General features: G+C 37.5%; 1 protein-coding gene across 3 annotated transcripts in view; it reads left to right on the top strand.

The window, feature by feature from the left end:
* The first annotated feature begins 2,497 nt into the window (after positions 1-2,497).
* The window catches only part of LOC111338471 (arf-GAP with Rho-GAP domain, ANK repeat and PH domain-containing protein 1), a 38,720-nt gene continuing 18,577 nt past the window's right edge, over positions 2,498-22,640 (top strand). Inside the window, exons 1-16 of one of the 3 annotated variants that reach the window (XM_088734348.1) lie at positions 2,498-4,013; positions 4,420-4,640; positions 6,506-6,571; positions 7,305-7,342; positions 8,840-8,915; positions 9,738-9,806; positions 10,315-10,381; positions 12,337-12,389; positions 12,751-12,804; positions 13,363-13,412; positions 13,511-13,559; positions 14,149-14,261; positions 17,175-17,259; positions 17,734-17,794; positions 18,288-18,341; positions 19,022-19,107. In XM_088734348.1, the coding sequence (XP_088590474.1) occupies positions 2,690-4,013; positions 4,420-4,640; positions 6,506-6,571; positions 7,305-7,342; positions 8,840-8,915; positions 9,738-9,806; positions 10,315-10,381; positions 12,337-12,389; positions 12,751-12,804; positions 13,363-13,412; positions 13,511-13,559; positions 14,149-14,261; positions 17,175-17,259; positions 17,734-17,794; positions 18,288-18,341; positions 19,022-19,107 (2,466 nt within the window). In that variant the 5' untranslated portion in view covers positions 2,498-2,689. The remainder of the gene's footprint in view (positions 4,014-4,419; positions 4,641-6,505; positions 6,572-7,304; positions 7,343-8,839; positions 8,916-9,737; positions 9,807-10,314; positions 10,382-12,336; positions 12,390-12,750; positions 12,805-13,362; positions 13,413-13,510; positions 13,560-14,148; positions 14,262-17,174; positions 17,260-17,733; positions 17,795-18,287; positions 18,342-19,021; positions 19,108-22,640) is intronic. The other 2 variants (XM_088734347.1, XM_088734346.1) reach the window with 2 other exon arrangements.

Here is a 22,640-nt window from a genome sequence, read left to right as displayed (position 1 = left end):
AAAGGTTTTCGCTTCAGCTTGACAAATTGTCCACGAAGTTTCAGAAATGTTGTCTTTTTTTTTGTCTAAGATTACGCAGCGGCTCCGAAAAGTCTGATGAACGGGCAAACGTTTCAGTAAGGTTTTTTCTTTTTTTTTTTTTTTTTTCTTATTGAATTTTGAGCCATAGTGGCCATGTCTTAAGCAAAATCTGAAACTCTTAGAAAAATTGCGTCTTCTTAAGAGAAATAAAAGAGAAAATAAATGTTTAAGGAAACCTGGCCTATCTTTTAACTGAAACTCTACGTGATACCGAAATGAAACTGGCTCATTGTTAGCGGATGATTGTTGTACCTGGGTTTGAATTAAGGTGGCAAGTTTCTAAAGCCGCTGTGGTGCTGCGTCGGTGAGAGTGACAAGGTAATTTGGGTCTCATCTACTGAGTTGATAATGTAATTTGGCCACCGTATAGAGTTTCAAAGCTGACGTTTCGAGCGTTAGCCCTTCGTCAGAGCGAATCACGGTACTTAGCTTGAACAACTAAAAGTTCAAAACTTTTGCTATTATTTATAAAACGGTTTCGAAACTGAAGAAAAAAAGCCTCTAAATAAATCAGAAGTTCTTATACTTTTCAGCCGGCATGGTAGTAAGCAAAAAGGAAACAAACATCATAATAAAAGCAATGAAGGTGACGGTTTTCACTGACGTGGCCGCTAATTAGGACTTCCTGTTGTTGAAGCAAGACTCGATATCTCTTTTGAACACGAATCGTAACTGAAACTGTAATCAAACTTCAGATTCCTTAAAAACCATAGACGGCTCAAAACAATTTTCTTTCCATCGTCAGTTATAGATTTATTACTTTTTAGATGGGCAAACAATTCATTCTTAGCACTGTCCATCAAAAATAGCACAGTATTGTTCTTGCTTTTTCTGTTCGCGTGGAACTTTTTCTCTGTGAATTCGGGTTCGGTGACGTTCTTGAAATAGTCTTGTGATAAGGTTTCATATCAAAGTAATAGCCCAGCTGGCTGAGAATTGAGAGAGATGGGAATTGAATCAAACCCTTATAAGGGCGTAACCAATGGGAGGGGGGGGGAGGCTTGATGGTACATATACGACCCCACTACAAAAAAAAACACTGTCGATAATACTGCTAACGATAATACAATCTAACATGGCCATGATCAATCTATAATAAATGATCTAAAAAGATCCTTTTATCGCCTCGCTGAAAAATTCTGCTTGTTTCCCTTAATTAAGTTGGAACACTCCTCAGGTGAAACAAGGTTACGATTCTAGAAGGTTTCGTAGCTGGTCCCCGGCACCAGTGCCATTATTCCACTGTTTGGGCTTTCGCTAAAGCTAGTATTGTCAACGACAATTCTTCCTCACTCTGGTGGGCTAAAATGTTTGAGAATTAAGAAAAGAGAAGGAAAACTCGAGAGATAGAAGACATTTAAGAGTATTTTAACCTCCGTGGGGTGTTGAGGCTAGGAATCGAAGAAACGCGAAGCTGGCACACAAAGTGCGCTACTGTAACCCAAGCTGCCTCCAGTTCTAGATTTCGCCTCTGTTGGGAGCTTAGCCCCAAAAACTGATAACTTTGGAGTCAAAAAGATAAACTCTTCAAAGGTTGGTACAAGTAATGTAAACGTGCTTTGAATCCCGTCTCTTCGTCCGCGTCCCGCCACAGTAATGACGTCATATGCGACTTCCCGGATTCCTCAGTCTATCAGGTGTCATTATTTTCACTTTGGTTTTTTTACTCTCGCACGTTTTGGCCTTTTGTTTAACTTTGGGGTGTGCAATTCGAAATCTTCGCGCAATGAGACGCATTCTGAGATGCCAGATGACCCCGTGAAAAGAGTGGCTAAAGAAAGCTGCTTCAGTTTGGAATTTGTTTGGTTTATGGCTGTTGCACTCACTTTAGCGTCCAGTGTTTTATTTTCAGCCATGCTGTTGTCTTCTTACATTTTCAAGATCAATTAACAGTGAAACATTTCCTTAAATACACTTAAGGATTGTGAGAAAAATTGCAAAAATTTCGGATATAACCCCAATTTTTTCTCAAAACCAGCCCACTCTCTCGTGGTACATTCGCAGCCTAATTTCCACCAGCGACAGTTAGCGGAATTTGTAAATTTCCTTGTTAAAATATTTAACTTTACCTCTCGAAGCAACCAAAGTGATAGTCCTTTGACTTTTGGGTCGAACCGGATCGACAGTGCGTTATATTTAGCACTTTACTTAGGTAGGGTGGGGTGGTGGGGAAAACACGTGGGGGTACCTAAAATGTTTTCATTCTGATATGCTCCGTCCTGTCTGGTTACATTCACTTTGATGTCCCCTCAGTTACCCAAATTTATGTTTTCGCCACTGTTTCTTAAAATCAATTCGTAAAAAATCTGTAAAAAGGAGTTCTCTTCCGGGATAACTATTCCCTAAATTCCCTCGAGCTATGCCCTCCATATCCCGTGACTACTGAAGGGTGGTCAGCAAAACACCTCATCTCGATTGTGCGCATTCCACAGGTCCCGGAAGCTGAAGTCTTATATCAAAAACATAGTCTAATTTGTAAATGTGGCTAGGGCTTTGAACAATGTTAAGGTGGTAATGTGTATACTTAAAGTCCGACTGAGGAACCCTCTATTTGTCTTTGATCTATAGCAACATGGATCCGGGCAAGAGTGCGAGAGTTTGAATTGTTATGGCTACCGCAAAGGGAGACTTTGATGCGGTGAGAGACTGGCTTTCTGCCGAAGTCAAACTCGAACGGTATGCCGAGAAACTTGAGTCAAACGGCTTTACATCACTGGAGACCTGTTGCTCAATAAATGAAGATGCCCTCGATAAAATGGGAATCGTTATGCCGTATCACCGGAAACGATTTCTCATGTTTACGGAGAAACTTAGGGAAAAACTTGGTATAGATTTCCAGAACGAGGAAGATCGCAGTGTCAGCCCGAACATGGAAGTAACAACTGACAGTTCTGAAACGGGAACTGAGCCGCAGAGCTCGCTCATAAATTTTATTAGCGGAGACGAAAGTGTCAGTGCTTGTAATAATCAGCTTCCGAAGGAAGACAGTTGCGTAGTGACCGCAGGTGAAAGCTGTGATACTGAAGTTCCTGACGTTCCTTTACTTCCACCGAAGAAAAAATCCAGCTCTTTGAAAGCGCCACCACCTATACCACCGAGGGCAGATTTAGACGAAAAAGAGACACCCTCTGAGGAGGCTTCAAAAGCTTCAGATACTCTTCCACAAGATGCTAGGCATGTAAACATGGATCAACACCAGGAGCAGTCAAAACAGCCTGAGGTTCCTTCAAGGAAGGCCCCTTCAAAGCCTCCCAGAAAAACGATTAAGACCCCACAGGGTAGTGTACAAAATGGTTTACAAGAACAAGATATGGTCCCTTGTAATTCTAATGCTGATAGTGTTACAAACAGTAGTCCCTCTGGTGAGGAAGAACCTCAGGTGCTAATTAATTCAACATCAAGTTGTCCTGCATTGCCTAATGCAGAAAATGGAAGCAATGAAGCAAGCTCCATTCAGCAGAAAAGTGAAGAAACAGCTACAGCAGCAAATGAACCAAGAGCAGTGCCAAAAGCGGCCGAGAGGACGTCAGCCAAAAGACCAACACCAGTACCGCGACCACGAACAAGAGTGAAATCAGAAGACAATTTATTAGTGTCAGATCTACCAGTTGTTACAAAGGGTGAATCAGAGGGAGATAGCAAGAATGTGTGTTCTGCCATGTTAAACAATACTTTAGAAAAGAGAACACAATCATTTTCTGTATCTGGGAGAGGAAGGGATCCTGTAAATTCCTCTGTGGGGGTACCGTCAACTTTTCCAAGATCTGTATCTGCTAAACAACGGCCTGCACCTCCAATCCCTCCCATACGACAAACAGGTTCGCTGAAAGAGCCTCCTAAAAGGCCGATGTTTGATCTTCCACTACCACCTGTTCCTGCCACAGGAAGCACGGACCATCAGAAAAGTAACTTGATCAGTGCTCCTCACCAAGGTTAGCTTGCTTCCTCTATGATATTTTGGTGTTTTGGCAAGAGAGCTCTCCTTAGTTGAAATGTTTCTCTATTGTCATTACCTATTTTGTAGGATCGTAACAACAACATAATTTATTTTCTATTTGGTCTACATTCAAACATCAGCCACAGACAAGTTAAGTTTGTTGACACGATTAAGAGGGAAAATAAGAGGAAGAGAAATTGTTCTTTTAAGAGACTGGTGTCTACCTGACTTGGCGTCTACATATAGCAGGTTTTACAGAATACTGCATATATTTTATTTATACTCTAAATTCTTTAGGAAGTATATTAAGTTTTCAGTATGACCAATTTAGTCCCAGAGGTATCTGAGATAAAATTATTATCCATGAATCTTTGAAATTATTGGTTTGATACATTTCACAGCAGTACCAGAGCCGGTGGAATCTCAACCAGAGTCAACAGATGAATATTGCCTGGTCCAACCATTACCACAGATGACATCACAAGTGGAGTCTGCTGTATATGAAGAAGTTTGGAAAGGAGAACCAAAAGAGTATCAGAAAAATATTCATGATACAGTGGAAATTGATTATGAAAGTGATGATTCTTTGGATCCATTTTGTGCAGATTTGCCAGAAAGAAAGGCAAGTCAAAACATGAAATCTCTTATATATTGGGTCTGTGCTTCATCAGAGCCAAGGTGGTTGCTGTAGGTGACTAACCTTTGTCTTAAGCTGACTTTTAAATAGCTTGTTAGGGCTGTGTTTTTCCCAGATTTTTTGAGAGCCTCCAGGTACCATTCATTTTCTTCTAAGAGCAAAGATTATATTTTCAATATTCAATTTGATCCCCTCTACTTCAAGTGTTACAGACTATCAACTCCCCTTTTTATAACTTATGCATGGGTCACACTTGGCAAAGTTTGGTGTGAATGTGGTCACTTTGGTGTAAAAATTGGGGCACACTGCCTAATGCAACCCTAACTTTTCTAGTTCGCAAAAACTTTGAAAACCGGCCAAAACATCAAAGACGCCGTAGTGCTTGGGTGAGGCAGGCAGATTTCGGAAAACTCGGGCTAAATAATAGCTATCACAGCGGTAACTGTCATCGCTTGTCAGTAAACAGCAAACGACTCGAGTGGTCGTGGAACTGACCAGGCATATGGCACTCGAAGTAATCTTCGCTGACGTCGATTTCTCGCTCTCATCATAACGGCAGTCAACACAGTTAAACAGGCGTTAACCCATCTTTCATAGATCATACGAAAGACAAAAAAGTGCTTGTGATTTAACTGAATAAGAAGAATAAGCATCACCGTGATCATTATTAACAGTGCTTCAACGGGACGCATTTTGTTAACGTTTGTTTTCCTTTTTCAGCTCACTGCTCTCTCCCTATAACACGTCGATAAACGTGTGTCTGGTTTATCAAAGTGTCATCACTGACATTTTTTTCACCTAGTGCGACCCTGATAGTTGAAACCAAAAGTTTGCTTTCCGGTTGCGGTTTCAGATTTTCTGTGGTTTTTTTCGCCGGCAAAGTTGAAAACTTTGCCCAAGTGTGACCCATACCTTAGGGTCCCTGTTCTTAATCAGAACTTGACAGCTTGATTAATCTATTAATATTTAGGCATGCATCACCTTGAACTCTTCTCACTCTAATACCAGTATGCATATTCTCTATTCCGACCTCTACACATTTCCTATCCTACTAACAAGGAGAGTTTCTTTAACAATCAAGAGCTTCCCTATTAAATATTTATCTGATATGCCCAATAAAGTTGTTAAAAATATAATAAATAAATAAAAAGAATAAATATTTGTTGATCATTTACTTAATGCTCATGACTTTAACCCTTTAACCTCTAAGGGTGACACGCACCTAATTTCTCCTTACAAGATCAGCTCTGAATCATATATTCAGGTCATGGGAATCAAGGAAATGATCATCAAGTAAAGAAGCTTGGGGTTGTTAAAGAAATTCAAGGCTCTGCTCTAAGAAAAATTGAAGGGAGCCCAGTGCTCTGAAACTGTGAAATCCAGGGTGCCTCGCATATGCTTTTTATGAAAAAACTGCAATTTCTGAGACGCCCAAGAGCAAAAGTAAGGTGCCAGGGGCCACCGGGTGCTGTTAGACCACAGCTCTGAAATTCTCCTTGACAGTACCTTACAAAATGTACAGAGAACAGTATGGAGAATTTGCAAACTGATGTTAAGGTGTGAAGGGTTTAAAATGTTTGATTCAGGAGGGATACTGTAAGGAAAATAATGAGAAATTAGATGCCAGTCACTTTTAGTGGTCAAAGAGTAAAAGGTGCACCTTTTAGCAAACCGACCAACCCGGCTGGGCAGTCTAACTTGTAGTTTATGGCAGTAAATTACTTTCAACCACACCAATGTTTTGTTCTTGAACTGAAGTCTTTGATGTCAGTCTTATTTAAGTCTCCATTCAATCATTTAGAAAAAAAAAATCATTAATACAAGTACTGTATTACTTCTCAATATTGTAGTCAAGGGGTGACAGCACAGAAAATGTGGACAACAGCAGAGGGCCAGCAAACATCTTAAGTCCCAGGGTAAGATTCCTTGTCTAGGAGAGAACTTAACTATCTGTCCTTTTTTTATTCATATGATTGTAGTTCTCAATTCTTTTGATATTTATTTGGTAAAACAGTAAGACCACCGTACTCAAAGACATATATTCATTTGACTTGACAGTAGGGCAGTTTTTTACAGTAGAGCTGAAATAGCAGTTCAACCTTTTAACTCCAAAGATTTGATCGTTAATTCTACCCTTTAGGTGCTATACATTTCCCTCTAAATAAGTTATGAGAATTTGGTGTTAGATCATGATGACATCGTCATCGTCTTGATGATAAATAATGGATAATATATAGATTTAGTCAAGCCTAAAAGTGGAGCTCCAAGTTTGTAATATTAATGATAACATAAAAGATGAGCATTTGCCAAGACTCGCCTGAGACACCCCTCCCTTCATTTTGATAGTCTCCCCTACCCTACCCATGCAATCTGAAGGCACGTTTGTATGTACGTACCTACGCTCAGTCAGTCGCGTGACAACCAAACGAAAAGAGGTTGACCATATTCCATGGGTATGGGGCTCTGCCCCACGCGTGCGTAGGAGCCCCTCTACTAAATAGTGAAAAGTAACGTACTAATCACTTCAGAGAGTTTAATGGTTAACGTTAACTTGCAGTCCAGGGTAAACTTGTTGAGAAGCTCAGGGATTTTACTGAGGGTCAACATTTCGTCAATAAACATTTCTTGTTCTTGTTTCAATTCACTTAGGTTCGTAAAAGCGAAGGATACCTTTGGAAGCAAGGAGGGTAATTAGAGACAATTATTGGTTTGCTTCAACTTCTCAATTAGCTGCCCACAGCATCTATTCAGATGCTTGGAAAAGAAATTACACCCTCTACTGTTGCCAAGATCTTGGCATTTAGTATATATACACTCAGTGATCTTGGCGTTTCAAGCAATCTGATTGGTTTGCTATCTCGGGCTAATCAACAATGTACACCTCCAAGCAAGTGGATAATGTGAAAAACAAAATGGCGGGCTTAAACTTGCATTTTGCTAAAGTTTCAGAAGCAGAAATTGCCTTTAAATGGCTTCCTTTTAATTTTGTCGAGATCACTTCGTGTGTATATACTAAAACAATTATTCTTTTCAATCTCGGTGAATAGTGGCTTTTGGGAATATTTAGCCACTATTCACCTTGATTTCAAAGAATAATTGTTAATTATATTGACCAATCACTAACTTGCAATGAACACATTACTAAAACAGTCTCTACTTGCTTACATAAAATCGTACAAATCAATACAATAAAACACTTGTTAGATAAGAAAACAATACTTCTCTTTATGAATTCCTTTGTCTTTAGTAAGTTATATTATTACTCAACAGTTTGGTCTAATACTAGTAAACATAACATCAACAAACTTCAGTTAGTACAGAATTTTGCCGCTTGTGTTGTTCTTCGCCTTAAAAAGTTTGATCACTTTTCACAAGCTATCAAATTGCTAAACTGGCTGCCTGTTAATGACAGAATTTACTTGAACGATTCAGTGATGATGTACAAATGTATTAATAAACTTGTGCCTGACTACCTAATTGAGAAATTTACTATGTATTCACAAATTCACACTAGAAATACTAGACAACGCGATCAACTGAACATTCCAAGGTGCTGCCTAACCACTGGTCAACAGTCCTTCGCCTGCTGCGGTGCAAAGCTCTAGAATGATCTAAGAGACTGTTAAATATTCAGAATTGATCAAACTTTTTAGGAACAAAATTGTGAATCTACTTTTCTCTGATCAATATATGAATTGGTAATTAGTATATGATCCATTGTATTTCACTTATTTTTAATGTTATTTATTATATTTATTTTTAGTCATTTGGTTATTTTGTTATTTAGTTATTTTAGCTATTTAGTAGCCTTGTGACTGAAAAACCCTTTTTTAGGGAGTTGCAATAAAGTATGAATGTATGTATCACAAGAGACAAACGAAAGTGCCCTATCATGTGACTAAAATGCTAAATATTTTGAAATTTTCATTACATAACTGATATCTCACAGCTCATCAAAAGAAATACTTCAGATATTTTGCAAGGTCTTTATATTTCCGGGAGGCAATTACCATTGCGATGTTGGCCTTGTGGCTGTGAAAAGATAAAGAAAAGTAATCAACTAGGTATAAAAGTTGCAAAGTCACTCATTTAAGGCAACAAAAATAAATCTAGAGTTCAAGGTGACTTAAAACTGAGTCTTTCAGATTTCAGTACTTACAATGGGAATTTCTCTTCACTTTTAGGCAAAAGAACAATAAGGGATGGAGGAAAAGATGGTTTGTTTTTGATGGGAAGGACTTGCGATATTACAAGGATAAGGTAAATTCATTTGGACATTTTGCTCATGTGGAGAAAGAGAAAGCTCTTGTGGAAGCACTTATTAACAGTGTCTTTCAGAATTTGGTATGTCTCATGCATTAAAATCGGAACAAATAGAAGCAATTTCTGCACTTGTTTCTGGAAAGGATCTACTGGCCTTGTTGCCAACTGGCTTTGGGAAAAGCCATATATTTCAGGTGTTGGTTCATATGAATGGGGATGCTTCAAAAGTATCATTTATGATCAAATAGGAGATAAAGCTGTTTCACTTGGATGCCTGAGTCTGGCAAAACTTTCTTTATTGGTACCCCTCTTAGATGGGGTCCAAGTCTATCACAGATTACCCACTTAATAATTCTTCAGGTTTCCAACTAATTACCAACTGAGTTTATAACATAACCAAAGTAAAGCGCGTGCTCTGATTGGTCAATTCAGCGTCCCCCATTTGCCTATGGGTGTACGCTGCTGACGTGAGCCAATGCAAAGACTATTTTTCCGCGCGCGCTTGTTTTTTCTGGTCGCGTAAGATTTGTTAAATAAAAGGGAACTCTTTAGCTACAATGTATCAATGTTATGTTATAAAACAAATGGTAAACACCACAGCGTACACTATTGAGTTATGGATACACTTGGGAGGTTTGCTAAGCACTCAAGAAGCTAGAGTCGCTCTCGGCTATCGCCTCGAGCGACTCTTACGCTTCTTTCGTGCTTAGCAACCTCCCACGTGCATCCATAACTCAATAGTGTACGCTGTGGTGTTTACCATTTGTTAAATTTTAAGTGGAACTGCTTAGACTAACTGCAGTGTTTTTTAAATTTCAGGAATCATTGACTGAATCCCTACATATAATTCCTGTCAGTCGGATAAAGGACATTGAAAATGTGAAAGATGTTAGTATTAGCACTGTTATTATTAGCATGAAGCTGCAGTTGCAAGAGAGACACTTAATGAAACAAAATTAACAAATCTAATCACAGGAAACAAGCAATGAATTATATATTTTTGAATTCTTCATCATCTAGGCTTGTTGTGGTCTGTGGCCATGATCAGCACAAATTATTAATAATTAATTGAAATCATTGTTTGTTTCTGATATTGTGATTGGTGAATTTTATGTTCTGTAGTGACCATTGAAAAAGATGGCATTAAAATTTCTTCTCTTCAAAGGTTGAATTATGTAGCACTGAGTTCTGATAGTACAAGTACAATGACTATGAGAGAGAAAAATGGTTTTTGTCTTTTCTTAGTTCACTTTGTTGCAACTTGCCTTGGTGATAAATATGTAGTGCTGAGCCAGGCAGACCAACCTACTTAGATCTGATTATTAAAAACATTCTTATTGATGAATGTATTGTTGTCAGTAAAAGCAACAACTCATTCTAACTTTAATATTTTTAGGAAAAGCGTTCAACATTCAAAGTGATAACTCCAAACAGGATTTTTATTCTTGCATCAGAAAATATCAGTAAGTAACTCTTACCAAACACAACAAATATATGAAATTGTGTTTGATTTATCATCTTACGCAGTTTATGTCGCACTAATTTGATGACCTGCTCCCAGTTGGCTTCTTTAAGCTCAATTGGTAGAGTGCTGCTCTTAAGCATCACAGAGGTCAGTGGTTCGAATCCCGTACAGGCCTGAATTTTTTCACGTCTGATTTTCACTATTGCTTAAATAGTGCTCTTTACTGTGAGTATCGTGCAGAAATACTTTAACCAGTTGCTCCTTTCTCCTCTGATGGATATCTCTTTTGTTAATTCTATTTTCTATGTTTTGAGTTATTTGTATATCATAGCCTGCGAAGCAAGCCCTGGGGGAAAGGAGGGGGGATTGGGGGAAGCGGAATGTGTAGAGGGGAGAGGGAGGGCTTGCTAGAGACCCCCACTAACTAACGAAACGCCCCCTATTTTCATCTTGCATCTTGCATTTTCATCTTTTCGTGTTGCATATGTCAATCAGCGCCTCTTAAAATTAACCAATCAGAAAGCGCCGTTAGCGAGAGCTCAGTGAACCATGCAACTGTCAAAAAACCAACTAAAACTTGCTCCATGTGAGTGAGAAATGTCAGACGACAAGGAGAATCTGGTATCAAAATCTAAGAGAGGGAGAAAGCCAAAAGTTAGTCCAGAAGACGTAGTTTGCCGGTTTTGTGGAGTAGATTTAGGAATTAAATTTAGAAGTGGCTTCAAGAGTTTTGTAAACACTTTTAATCAGAGTCAAAGGGAAGAATTTCAGTGTGTCTTTGCCGATCGCCTTTGAACAGTTGGTTTTCACTTTGAAAATAAGTCACACATATCTCAAATTATATGCCTTCCTTGTGCAAGAAAAGCTAACAGTTTTTGCCAGTTTTATGAATTGTTGAATAAGGCCGCTTCTCAATGCCTGGATTCCCGTGATGTTTTGTCGAAATGAAAGTTCTCAACACCGACAGGAAAAAGTCCATGTAGAAATAGCTTGCGTGTCTGCTCCCCGGCACATGCAAAGCGTTGCTTGATTCACCAACGAAAGGACAACCCTCAACTTCAGCGATGGATACAAATTTAAACATTGATGATTTGGATCCAAAGTCCATCGGCTTTGCAATGTTGTGGTAAAGGGCAAGTTTGAGAATGAAGACGCCATTCTTATCAAGGCCCTGAGCTTGAACAAGTAGATGGCTGCCACAAATATTCTACTTCGACATCAATTCTTGAGGGCAGGACTTCTTGAAATCACCATTGTCTGCCATTTTCTAAAAGGTAGTCATCATGAAGACTGTTTAGTTTGAGGGTTGATTGACAACGTGTTGCTCTCAGCCAATGGGAATTTTTTGTCCATACGAGATCGGAAATTTCGTTGGTTAGTGGGGGTCTGTGGCAAGCTCTCCCTCTCCCCTCCGCACATTCCGCTCGCCCCAAACCCCCTCCTCTCCCCCAGGGTTTGCTTCACAGGCTATGTATATCAATTGATGATATTGAAATGATTTTTAGAAAAAAATAATTGCAACTTAATATTATTTCCAGTTATTTATTTTTTATAATCTTATTGATACAATGTAGAAACTGCAATGTATAAATTTAAAAAATGTTTTGTACCTCTTGATTTTCAATCAGTAGAATTTTTGGTAAATTTTGCAAGGCATTTTACTTGAGGATGTATCAGAAAAGTATTAATATTTTAGGATTATTGTGTAGAGTTTTTTTCGATGAGATTTACTGTCTCAACCATCCAGCTTCATTATCTTAACTCATTCTTATAATTGATACAAGCATTTAGCAGTTATCCAAGCTCCCAATTTTGCACTTGTTTGTATTATAAGCAAGATTTGATGGAAAAGAAAATGCAGACCTGAGCACAGTTGAATTCAAATGGCACTATTATTAGCACCTGGCTGATTATTATTATCCATTATTGTAATTTTTTCCCTTTTTTCTGCAGCGGAAATGAATCTCTGGTCTCAAACTCTCATGGAGGCAATCATAAGCTTCAAGGTAAAGTGGAACTAAGTGTGACAATTTGAATTGACGCTGATAAACAGCTAAAAAAGGATGAAAATTACAGGGTGTTGTGCTGAGTCTGGAATTCTTGGAGGAGAGAGGAAGTGTGAGATTAACAAAAGCAGTTAAAGAAATAGTGATTAATTCCAGACAAACATAAAGAAGGGTGGAGCTAATTTTTCATCCTATAGATCATAGCAGCCATATTGGTCATTAAAACAATAAAAATGATGGCAAATAATTTTTCTTGGCTGCTTGCTACACGGTTGAAAATGGTACACAGAGACCACTCGAGCACAGGGTATATGGGATTAATACTTTTGGTTTTATTTTTTTTCCTTTTTTTTTTTTGTAGGGAGATAGCAAGATGTGGAAGAGTGGTGGAGAAATGAGTGATCCAGACAAAGAGGTAGATGAGATGATGATGATTTTGGTGTCCTTGACCTGCAATAAAAACTCTATCAGAAAGAAAAATGCTTCAAAAGAATTTATTCTATTGATAGAAAGGAGATCTTCACAGGCAACTGAAGGGTCAATTTATTCACTCAAAGTAGCCTTCTGTGAATCATCTGCAAAATAGATCCCTTCTGCGTAACATAGTAGCAATTGATGCTTGCTTAGTTAACCAAAATATTTAGTAAAGAAAATTGAAGTACATAAGTAAGTAGCATGTAATGTATGAAAGTGATCCTTGCAATAATAAACCCTACTTATGTGGTAGTAGAAATAAAGCCTTTTTTTTTTTTCGGGCCTTATTTCCACTACTACATAAGTAGGGTTTAGTACTGCAAGGATTGCTTCCGTACATTTCATGAAACCGCAGTGCTTGTATATGATTTTCATATATTCAAATTAATTGAAGTAGCATGTTTTTCTAACTTTTTGTACCTTTGTCCCCTAAGAATTTTTTCCCCACCAAATTGAAGATAGTAGCCATCTAATGATATTCACACTTGTCTGTTATCAGGGATGGCTGAAGAAACAGGGACACAATGTTGTGGCTGACTGGAAGAAAAGGTTGCCAGAATATAAATATTTCATAGTTCCTCTATGCAGTGAGCTATTTCAACCCTCAAAGAGTGACATCCAATTCTGAATTTTTGTTTTCCTTGCAGATATGTAGCTGTCAAGGGGGACAAGATCTGTTACTATGACACTTATGAGGTGTGTTTCATTCTTATTTTATTTACTTCTGGGGTATGATTTAATATGAATTCATGGTTGACATGGATGGTTCTCTTTGATAGGAAAGGTTCATCAGGAGACAATTTTAAACAAAAATTCTAATATTATTCTTACATATTAACTGATAAAAATTTGTTACCATGACAATTTTATCAGTGTAGACAACATTTCATTCAAGGTCTTAAATGTTGTTTTCAATGGACCTGTCTAGCTTGTATGTTTTGTTTACTAATTTCAGGTCTCAAGGGAATTTCCAACTTGATCTTCTGTAAATTATGCACATTGATAAGGGAAAATTTGAAAGAAACTGTATTCTCATTACATGTTTGCTAAATAATGTATGGATATTATAGGGAGAAGTTATATGTTGATCACTTTAGGGAATTAAAGGTTGAAAAGAACCTCAAAGTGTTTACAATTTTTTAGGCTTTAATGTTTTTATAGATTCATTTGGGGATTTGCCTTGGAGTGTTTCAGGGGCATATTTAACTTATTAATCTCATTTTACCTTTTGACGCTGTGACTGACTGTAGAAAAGCAAATTGTCATCAATCTTTTTTTAATTTAGGACTTTATTCATGCAACACCAATAAATTGCATCAATGCTGCCTTGGCCAAAGTGAAAACTGTGGACGGGCACAAGAACAGATTTGTAATAATCACATTCAGTAAGTCTTACAGGTGAGTTTAATCTGGTGTCATGGATGTTTTCTTTACCTTTGTTTAAGTTACCTTTAGTTGACCATTTGCTAGATTGGTCACTCTTGGTGTGACAATATTTACTGGAAAGTTCTTGTAGAGATTGAAAAAGCCCATGAGAAGGTTTGTTTTATTCTGAGCCATGTTTTTAATAACTAGATGTTTAATTGATTGCATTCATATTTTTAATTATATATATTTATATAAATAGAATAAATGTTTGAAAAGAAAATTTGCCCTGAGCGGGATTTGAACCCATGTCCCCTTGTTACTAGTCAGGTGTGATGACCACTACACTATCAGGACAACCATGCTGGCAATTGGATCCTCCTTTGTCATCCGCTAAGTTGACTTCGGTTGTGTATCTTTAATAGATCCTTAGTTGGGTTTCATATGGGGTTATAGGCTTCCCCTACCCTGTCACCTTGAAAATTAAGTTTCCCAGGAGACCACTTCTCCAATCACGTAAATCACATCTTCGATTGCCGTATTACCAGTATGGTTGTCCTGATAGTGTAGTGGTCATCACACCTGACTAGTAACAAGGGGACGTGGGTTCAAATCCCGCTCAGGGAAAATTTTCTTTTCAAACATTTATTCTATTTAAGTATGATAATTTGGGGTGGACAGGGTCAGGGTTTCCCTTGTATACAATATATATATATATATACAGAATATATATATATATATATATATATATATATATAAATTATAGGGTCCTTATAGTTTTCTTATTGTATTTATATATGTATTTATATTAAGTATAATTTCAGAGCTGAGCAAAGAGTTTCCAGCAATCTGGTTGGTCGAGCAGTTCCTTATATGACGCTATATAAACCGCTCCACGCTGTTGATATAAAATGTTAAAATAAAATGTTAATAAATGTTACTAAAATGTTATGATTTTAGAAATTTCTCTGTTGTTCACCTCTGACATTATACTAAAACAATTATTCGCCTCAGGTTCGGTGAATATTGTCGAATTATTCGACGATATTCACCTCGCCTTCGGCAAATAATTGTTAAATATTAGTGATTGTAAGCTAGACTTAATTCAGCCTATGGCTGCTATGTTTTTAGTCAATAAACTATCTATCTATCTATCTATCTATCTATCTATCTATCTGTCTGTCTGTCTGTCTATCTATCTATCTATCTATCTATCATCTATCTATCTATCTATCTATCTATCTGTCTATCTATCTATCTATCTATCTGTCTGTCTATCTATCTATCTATCTGTCTATCTATCTATCTATCTATCCATCTATCTATCTATCTATCTATCTATCTGTCTATCTATCTATCTATCTATCTGTCTGTCTATCTATCTATCTATCTATCTATCTATCCATCTATCTATCTATCTATCTATCTATCTGTCTATCTATCTATCTATCTATCTGTCTGTCTATCTATCTATCTATCTATCTGTCTGTCTATCTATCTATCTATCTATCTATCTATCTATCCATCTATCTATCTATCTATCTATCTATCTATCTATCTGTCTATCTATCTATCTATCTATCTGTCTGTCTATCTATCTATCTATCTATCTATCTATCCATCTATCTATCTATCTATCTATCTATCTATCTGTCTATCTATCTATCTATCTATCTGTCTGTCTATCTATCTATCTATCTATCTATCCATCTATCTATCTATCTATCTATCTATCTATCTGTCTATCTATCTATCTATCTATCTGTCTATCTATCTATCTATCTATCTGTCTATCTATCTATCTATCTATCTATCTGTCTATCTATCTATCTATCTATCTATCTGTCTGTCTATCTATCTATCTATCTATCTATCCATCTATCTATCTATCTATCTATCTATCTGTCTATCTATCTATCTATCTGTCTATCTATCTATCTATCTATCTATCTATCTATCTGTCTATCTATCTATCTATCTATCTATCTGTCTATCTATCTATCTATCTATCTGTCTGTCTATCTATCTATCTATCTATCTATCCATCTATCTATCTATCTATCTATCTATCTATCTATCTGTCTATCTATCTATCTATCTATCTGTCTGTCTATCTATCTATCTATCTATCCATCTATCTATCTATCTATCTATCTATCTATCTGTCTATCTATCTATCTATCTATCTGTCTGTCTATCTATCTATCTATCTGTCTATCTATCTATCTATCTGTCTATCTATCTATCTATCTATCCATCTATCTATCTATCTATCTATCTATCTGTCTATCTATCTATCTATCTATCTGTCTGTCTATCTATCTATCTATCTATCTATCTATCCATCTATCTATCTATCTATCTATCTATCTATCTGTCTATCTATCTATCTATCTATCTATCTGTCTGTCTATCTATCTATCTATCTATCCATCTATCTATCTATCTATCTATCTATCTGTCTATCTATCTATCTATCTATCTGTCTGTCTATCTATCTATCTATCTATCTGTCTGTCTATCTATCTATCTATCTATCTGACAAATGAATAAAGGGGGTAAGTTTCTAAAGAAACTGTGGAGCTGTGTCGGTGGGGGTAACAAGGTAATTTGGTAATTTCAGCTAAGTTGAAATTGTAAATTGGCCACCGTAAAGGGTTAGCTTTTTAACTCTTCGCGGTGGCCAATTTACAATTTCAACTCAGTTGATATTACCAAAATATCTATCTATCTGTTTGATTCTGATATGTATTTTGGTTGTGAGTTTTTTAAAGCCATAGGAAAACAGAATGAATATACCATACTACAGCCTTATAATAATATGGGGAATTGTGAATACAGAGTTCCACTGTATGGTATTGTGACTATAATACTAACGTTTCAAGTAGTACTTGGAGAATTGGACTTGACGAATTAGTGTTGGTCATGAATTTTGATTGTTCGTAGTTTCCAAGGGGATAGTGAGTTTGATGCATCCTCGTGGATTGTTGCCATAGAGACAGCCATTCAGATAGGACTTGGTGATACAACGGTGAGAGAAATGTCTCTTATAGAACTCTTTGTAGCACGCTAGGATCTTGGGTCCACCAATAAGCCGCAAAACTCTGGGCAAGTCGACCGGGGGCTTTAACATACCTTTAACATAACGGGACTCTGGGACTCCGTCAGAGACAGAAGAAGGCTAAGGTGTGACTAGTCATACAAAATGGGAGGGGGCTCTCTAAATTACTATGGTTAATAAGTTGTAGCATTCCGGACATAAGGGCAACTGATTTGAAGGTTTCATCAGAGGGTTTCATTTTATGCATTCAAAGTAGGTGACTAAGGGTTGGTTTCAATCTGGCGGCAGCAGCCTGCTGCCCCACCACATATAGTGTCTGTATAAATCCTTTGATCACCGGTAACAGAGGAGAGTCTGATGATGCCAACGAGGATTTTAGAATAACTACTTTTGAGGGTTTGTCACTAGCACTTTTTTTTTATATATATATATTTCCCTATGTAGATTCGTGAAAAAGTTTGGGAGAATCCCAGTAACCGATTCTGTGCAGACTGTGGAATGAAAGGTAAGGTTAAATATATTTCTTTTTATGCTTTTTGGTGGCTTGTGTGAAGGAACGATCCTTGAAATCCTAATCTGCTGTCATGAGACTCAGTGTCTAAGCATGTGAAGCACTATTGGGGAGGTCAGCCGGTCGACTCTCCTTGGAAGAAATAATTTGGATATATCAACAAAGTTGAAGTGGTAAATTGGCCACCGTAACGATTCCAAAAGCTGACGTTTCGAGCGTTAGCCCTTCGTCATTCGCTCCGACGAAGGGCTAACGCTCGAAACGTCAGCTTTTGGAATCGTTACGGTGGCCAATTTACCACTTCAACTTTGTTGATATATCCAAATTATTTCGTTACTCCCACCAACGCAGCCCCAAACAGTTTCTTTCGAAACTATCAACCTTTATCTCCTTGGAAGAACCTTACTGCTAGACCGTCTGACTGAAGAATAATACCCTTCTTTTATTTTGATCATTCTTTATCTATCACAACTATTTTTTATTTCAGATCCAGTTTGGGCATCAGTCAACTTCTGTGTTTGTGTTTGCGCAAAATGCATTGGTAAGTTATCTCTACAGGGTTTATTACAAGCTGCGCAAGTTTTACAGTAAAGTGCTATGGGAGTATACCTAGAGATCTGTGAGATTAAAAAAAAATATTAAAAATAGCCAAGGACAAAAAAAATACATAATTTAGAGCCAAGTGGAAGCTATTGTTGATTATCCTTCCCAATATTTTCTACATTGTGCGGGATGTTTCCTATCAACAACGTTTATTTTTTCCATGGAATGTCGACTTCCTGTGATTGCGGCAAGACCTCATGAGCAAGGAAGTTAGTTAGTTAGTCTCTCCTTCTATAGCTAGAGCAGGTCGCTTTCCTTTCTGGAATTAATTCTAAGACTTTCATCGCATTCTACTTAACCCTCTAGCTCCCAGAAATGATTAACACGTAAGTTCTCCTTATAATATCCGTACATTATCCAGCAAACAGGTAACGAAGAAGACTCATACTCATCAGGTGAAAGTTGTTGTCTTGATCTAACACCAAATTCTCATAGCTAATTTATAAGAAATTGTGTAACAGTTAGAGGGGAGAATTGACAATCTGATCTTGACAGTTAAATGGGTAAAAGCTTCAAAATCGGGAAAGTTTTAGTCAAGGGATACTCCTTCGCGCGACGCGTTCAGACCAATCGCGCAGGATAGAAATTATTGAATAAGTTTTACTTTTATTATAAAAGGTGTTCATCGGAACCTAGGAGTTCATTGTTCTCGAGCGCGTTCTCTCCTCATGGACGAGAAGATCTGGAACCCAGCTCTTGTGAAGGCAAGTCCATATAAGGAGCATTGTATGTGTAGAATTTTGATAACAGGATGAACTTTCATCAAAGGTCGTGGTGTCTTATTAGAGAGACTTAGCACCCGTGTTTACGTGAAACGGCAAACGTCAGCTTGCCTTTTCACGTTTTACGTAAAATAGCGTGATCCTTGCTACTTTACCTTCGCGTGAGCTCACTTCATGGTGGATATGAAGGCGCCGCTGTATCATGCTCACAAGAAATAGACCGGTTCACGCTCTTGAGTGCATGCTGGGTAATTAGGGCAAGCAAATCCAAAATGGCGGACACGCTCGGCTACACTCTTTTGCTTGATCTGAATACTTAATGAATATCGGCTTTGTTTCAGAACTGGTCGCAATTTTTAGTATTGACAGTTCAAGATAAAAGTCACAGCTACATTTTGAGCTCTGTATTTTCGATTTTAATGCGTCAAAAAATAAGATATATAATGGTTAACTACCGATGTTGTGTTGGAGGTTGTAACAACGACTCAAGATATCCAAAAAAGATAGTGAAACGGTCACATGTCGAAAATCTTCGCTGGCATTTTATTCCGAAGGATCCAAAGAAAAGAGCCCAATGGATTGCCAGCATATCCAAAGGACTTGTTGGATTCGAACCCGGCAACTACAAGACTGTTTGTTCGAATCACTTTCAATATGGAAAGCCAACGTACTCCTCACCAACTCCAACTTTGTATATGGTGCCAAGTGACTCTAACAAACCTTCACCCAAGAAAAGAAAGCTTGTGGCAAGACACGAAGTTGTCTCTACTGCTGAGGCATCCAATAACTCAAGCTTCAAAGAAGAAGGAACTCAATGCTTGATAATAAATCCGCTAACATACGGAAGTATGAAGTTTGCTGATTTAACAACAGAGCAAGATGTCCAGCGTTTCACTGGATTCCCTAACGTAGAAACATTTCAATTGATGTTTAATACACTCTTTGAAAAAGCCATGTGTATGCACTACTGGAAAGGAGACAAAGAAAGTGCTTTGAAGGACACCACCAAGCCCAGGTCAAATAATGTACAGAGAGCTCTAACCTTGGAGCAAGAGTTTTTGCTAACCATGATGCGAATCAAGCTAGGACTCTTTGTATTTGATCTGGCTTTAAGGTTCAAAGTTTCCGAGGCGACTGTCAGCTCTGTCTTTACCACTTGGGTTAAGCTGATGTCTAAAGAATTAAAGTGGATGATTTCCTGGCCAGATAGGTATTTAATTCAAAGAAATATGCCTGATATGTTTCGACGATATTACAGAAAGTGTAGAGTCATCATTGACTGCACAGAACTATTCTCTGAAACCCCATCAAGCTTAGAGAATGCGGCAATGTGTTGGTCAAATTACAAACAACACTACACGTTAAAGTTTTTGATAGGGATAACACCAAATGGCCACATATCATTTGTCTCTGAGACCTTCAGTGGGAGGTCATCTGATGTTTTTATTGTAGAAAACAGTGGTTTCTTAAACTATCTTCAGCCACATGACCAAGTTATGGCAGACAGGGGATTCAAGATTCATGACCTGTTAGCATACTACCAATGTTCTCTAACAATTCCACCCTCCAAGCATTCCAATCTCCAGATGTCAGGTGCTGATGTTAGGAACACATCACTTATTGCTAATGTACGGATTTATGTCGAGCAGGCTATCAAGCGAATTAAAGACTTTGCTATGTTAAAGCAAGAAATTCCCATTAGCATTCTTTCCCATTTGGATGACATAATCATCATTTGTGCAGCAATATGTAATATGAAAAAGCCTTTGAGTACATAGATTTCATTTCATCAATTATGTTTGCATTTTGTACCAGTCCAAAATGTTCCCATTCAATTTTCTCACAGGTTATAAGCTATGGTAGTCAAGTTTATTTACACATCTTCTAGAATACAATTCCTTTATGGAATTACACAAACATGTTTGTATATAGCTACAACAATGTTCAAACAATAACTTTGAAACTTTAGTAATACTAAATACTATAATGTTTTGGTTTCATCCGCACTATTTTGTACTATTTAGTAGTTTGTTGAGGTCATATTGCTTCCACTCTATAATTTTAATCATTATCTATTGCTTGTTCATTGCAAAATCTGCAAATGAATGTTGATTCTTGTTCAAAATTTGAGCAGGCCCAGTGAAACCATAGCATACAACATTCACACTGAACACTGTTTTCATCATCACATTCAATTTCATCTGGCTCAAGACAGGGTTTTTCACAGACAGCACAATAATAAATAGGCCTAGTACCTAGCAACACCCTAGCAACATAAGTCTTGAAAAAAATTGTTAGATTTGGTATGATATCTTGCCACAGTTTTAAATCAAACTCAATAATTTCAATATGAGCACCACTAAGTGGAGTCCAAACAACAAAAAAGGTTTTAGGACATCCTGTTAGGGCCATTTGTCCTTGTATCTGGTAATAATAACTGTGGGTTCTCTTGAGCATGATATTCCCATTCACTAATTCTAGATAAGTTGTATTGTTCCAATGCTCATCAAATTTCATGTCTGCAAGTGAGTATGGACATTTATACTCAATACAAGAATGACCACAGCAATCGCAGTGAAAAATACCATCTGGGGTAGCTCCCACAAAAGGGTAAGTTTTAGATATAAACAAGCCACAAGTCTGAAGCTTTGCATTTTTGTGTTTTTTGGATTCTTGTGCAAAGAATGATGCAGCAGCATCTCTCTCATGTTCTCTTCCCCATTTAATGGCAGGTATCATTGACAGATCGGTACAATCTAAAATTCGCTCAAGAAGAGGTGTTACTTTGCAATTTGGCTTTCTTTTTCTAAGAATTGTTTTTGTCTTTGTGTATACTTCATGAAAATGAGATGCAGTTATTCTACCTTTTCTTTGCTCTTTCCATATACTGGAGTTAGCCTGATCCCTTGTGGCCTTTTCTAATTCTTTAATGCTACTGTCATTGAAAGATAATTGTTCCAGAAATTGTCTCACTAATTCATCAGCATCTACACCATTGTTTTTAGAGGATATATCATCAGCTATAATTTGTAGTGATGGGGGAACATCATCAGAAGTTGGTGGTGCATATGAAATATGGATGACAGCATCAGGATTTATGTTTCGAAGAGAAGCTAGAAACTTTTGCTTGCTTTCTTCGGTAACAACCCTCAAGGATTCTGGCCGAGGATCAAAGTTCTGTTTTTCCTTGCTATTAATAGCATAACTTGGGTTTTCTTTGACTACCTTGTGGCTTTGGAACACCATGTCCTTTAATTTCATGGGTTGGATGTCTTTCTTGCTAGTATTATTCCACACACATGCCTTATCTGTGCAGGAAGGATCTGTGAAACCTTTCTGGTTGGCAAACTCAACTTTATATAAAAGGGCTATGACATGATTACAGCACTGACTGTATCCAGCTGTACAGCTACAATATGCCCCAAGAATTTCACCGGGAGATTTACAAATTATCCACACTTTATGAGGTTCTTCGCGAATTCTTTGAGATGGAGTGACAGATGCAAACAACAGAA

Source organism: Stylophora pistillata, chromosome 9, assembly GCF_964205215.1.
Source record: "Stylophora pistillata chromosome 9, jaStyPist1.2, whole genome shotgun sequence".
Taxonomy (NCBI): Eukaryota; Metazoa; Cnidaria; class Anthozoa; order Scleractinia; family Pocilloporidae; genus Stylophora; species Stylophora pistillata.
Note: the sequence above shows the minus strand (reverse complement) of the source record. Positions and strands in the feature narration are given on the sequence as shown.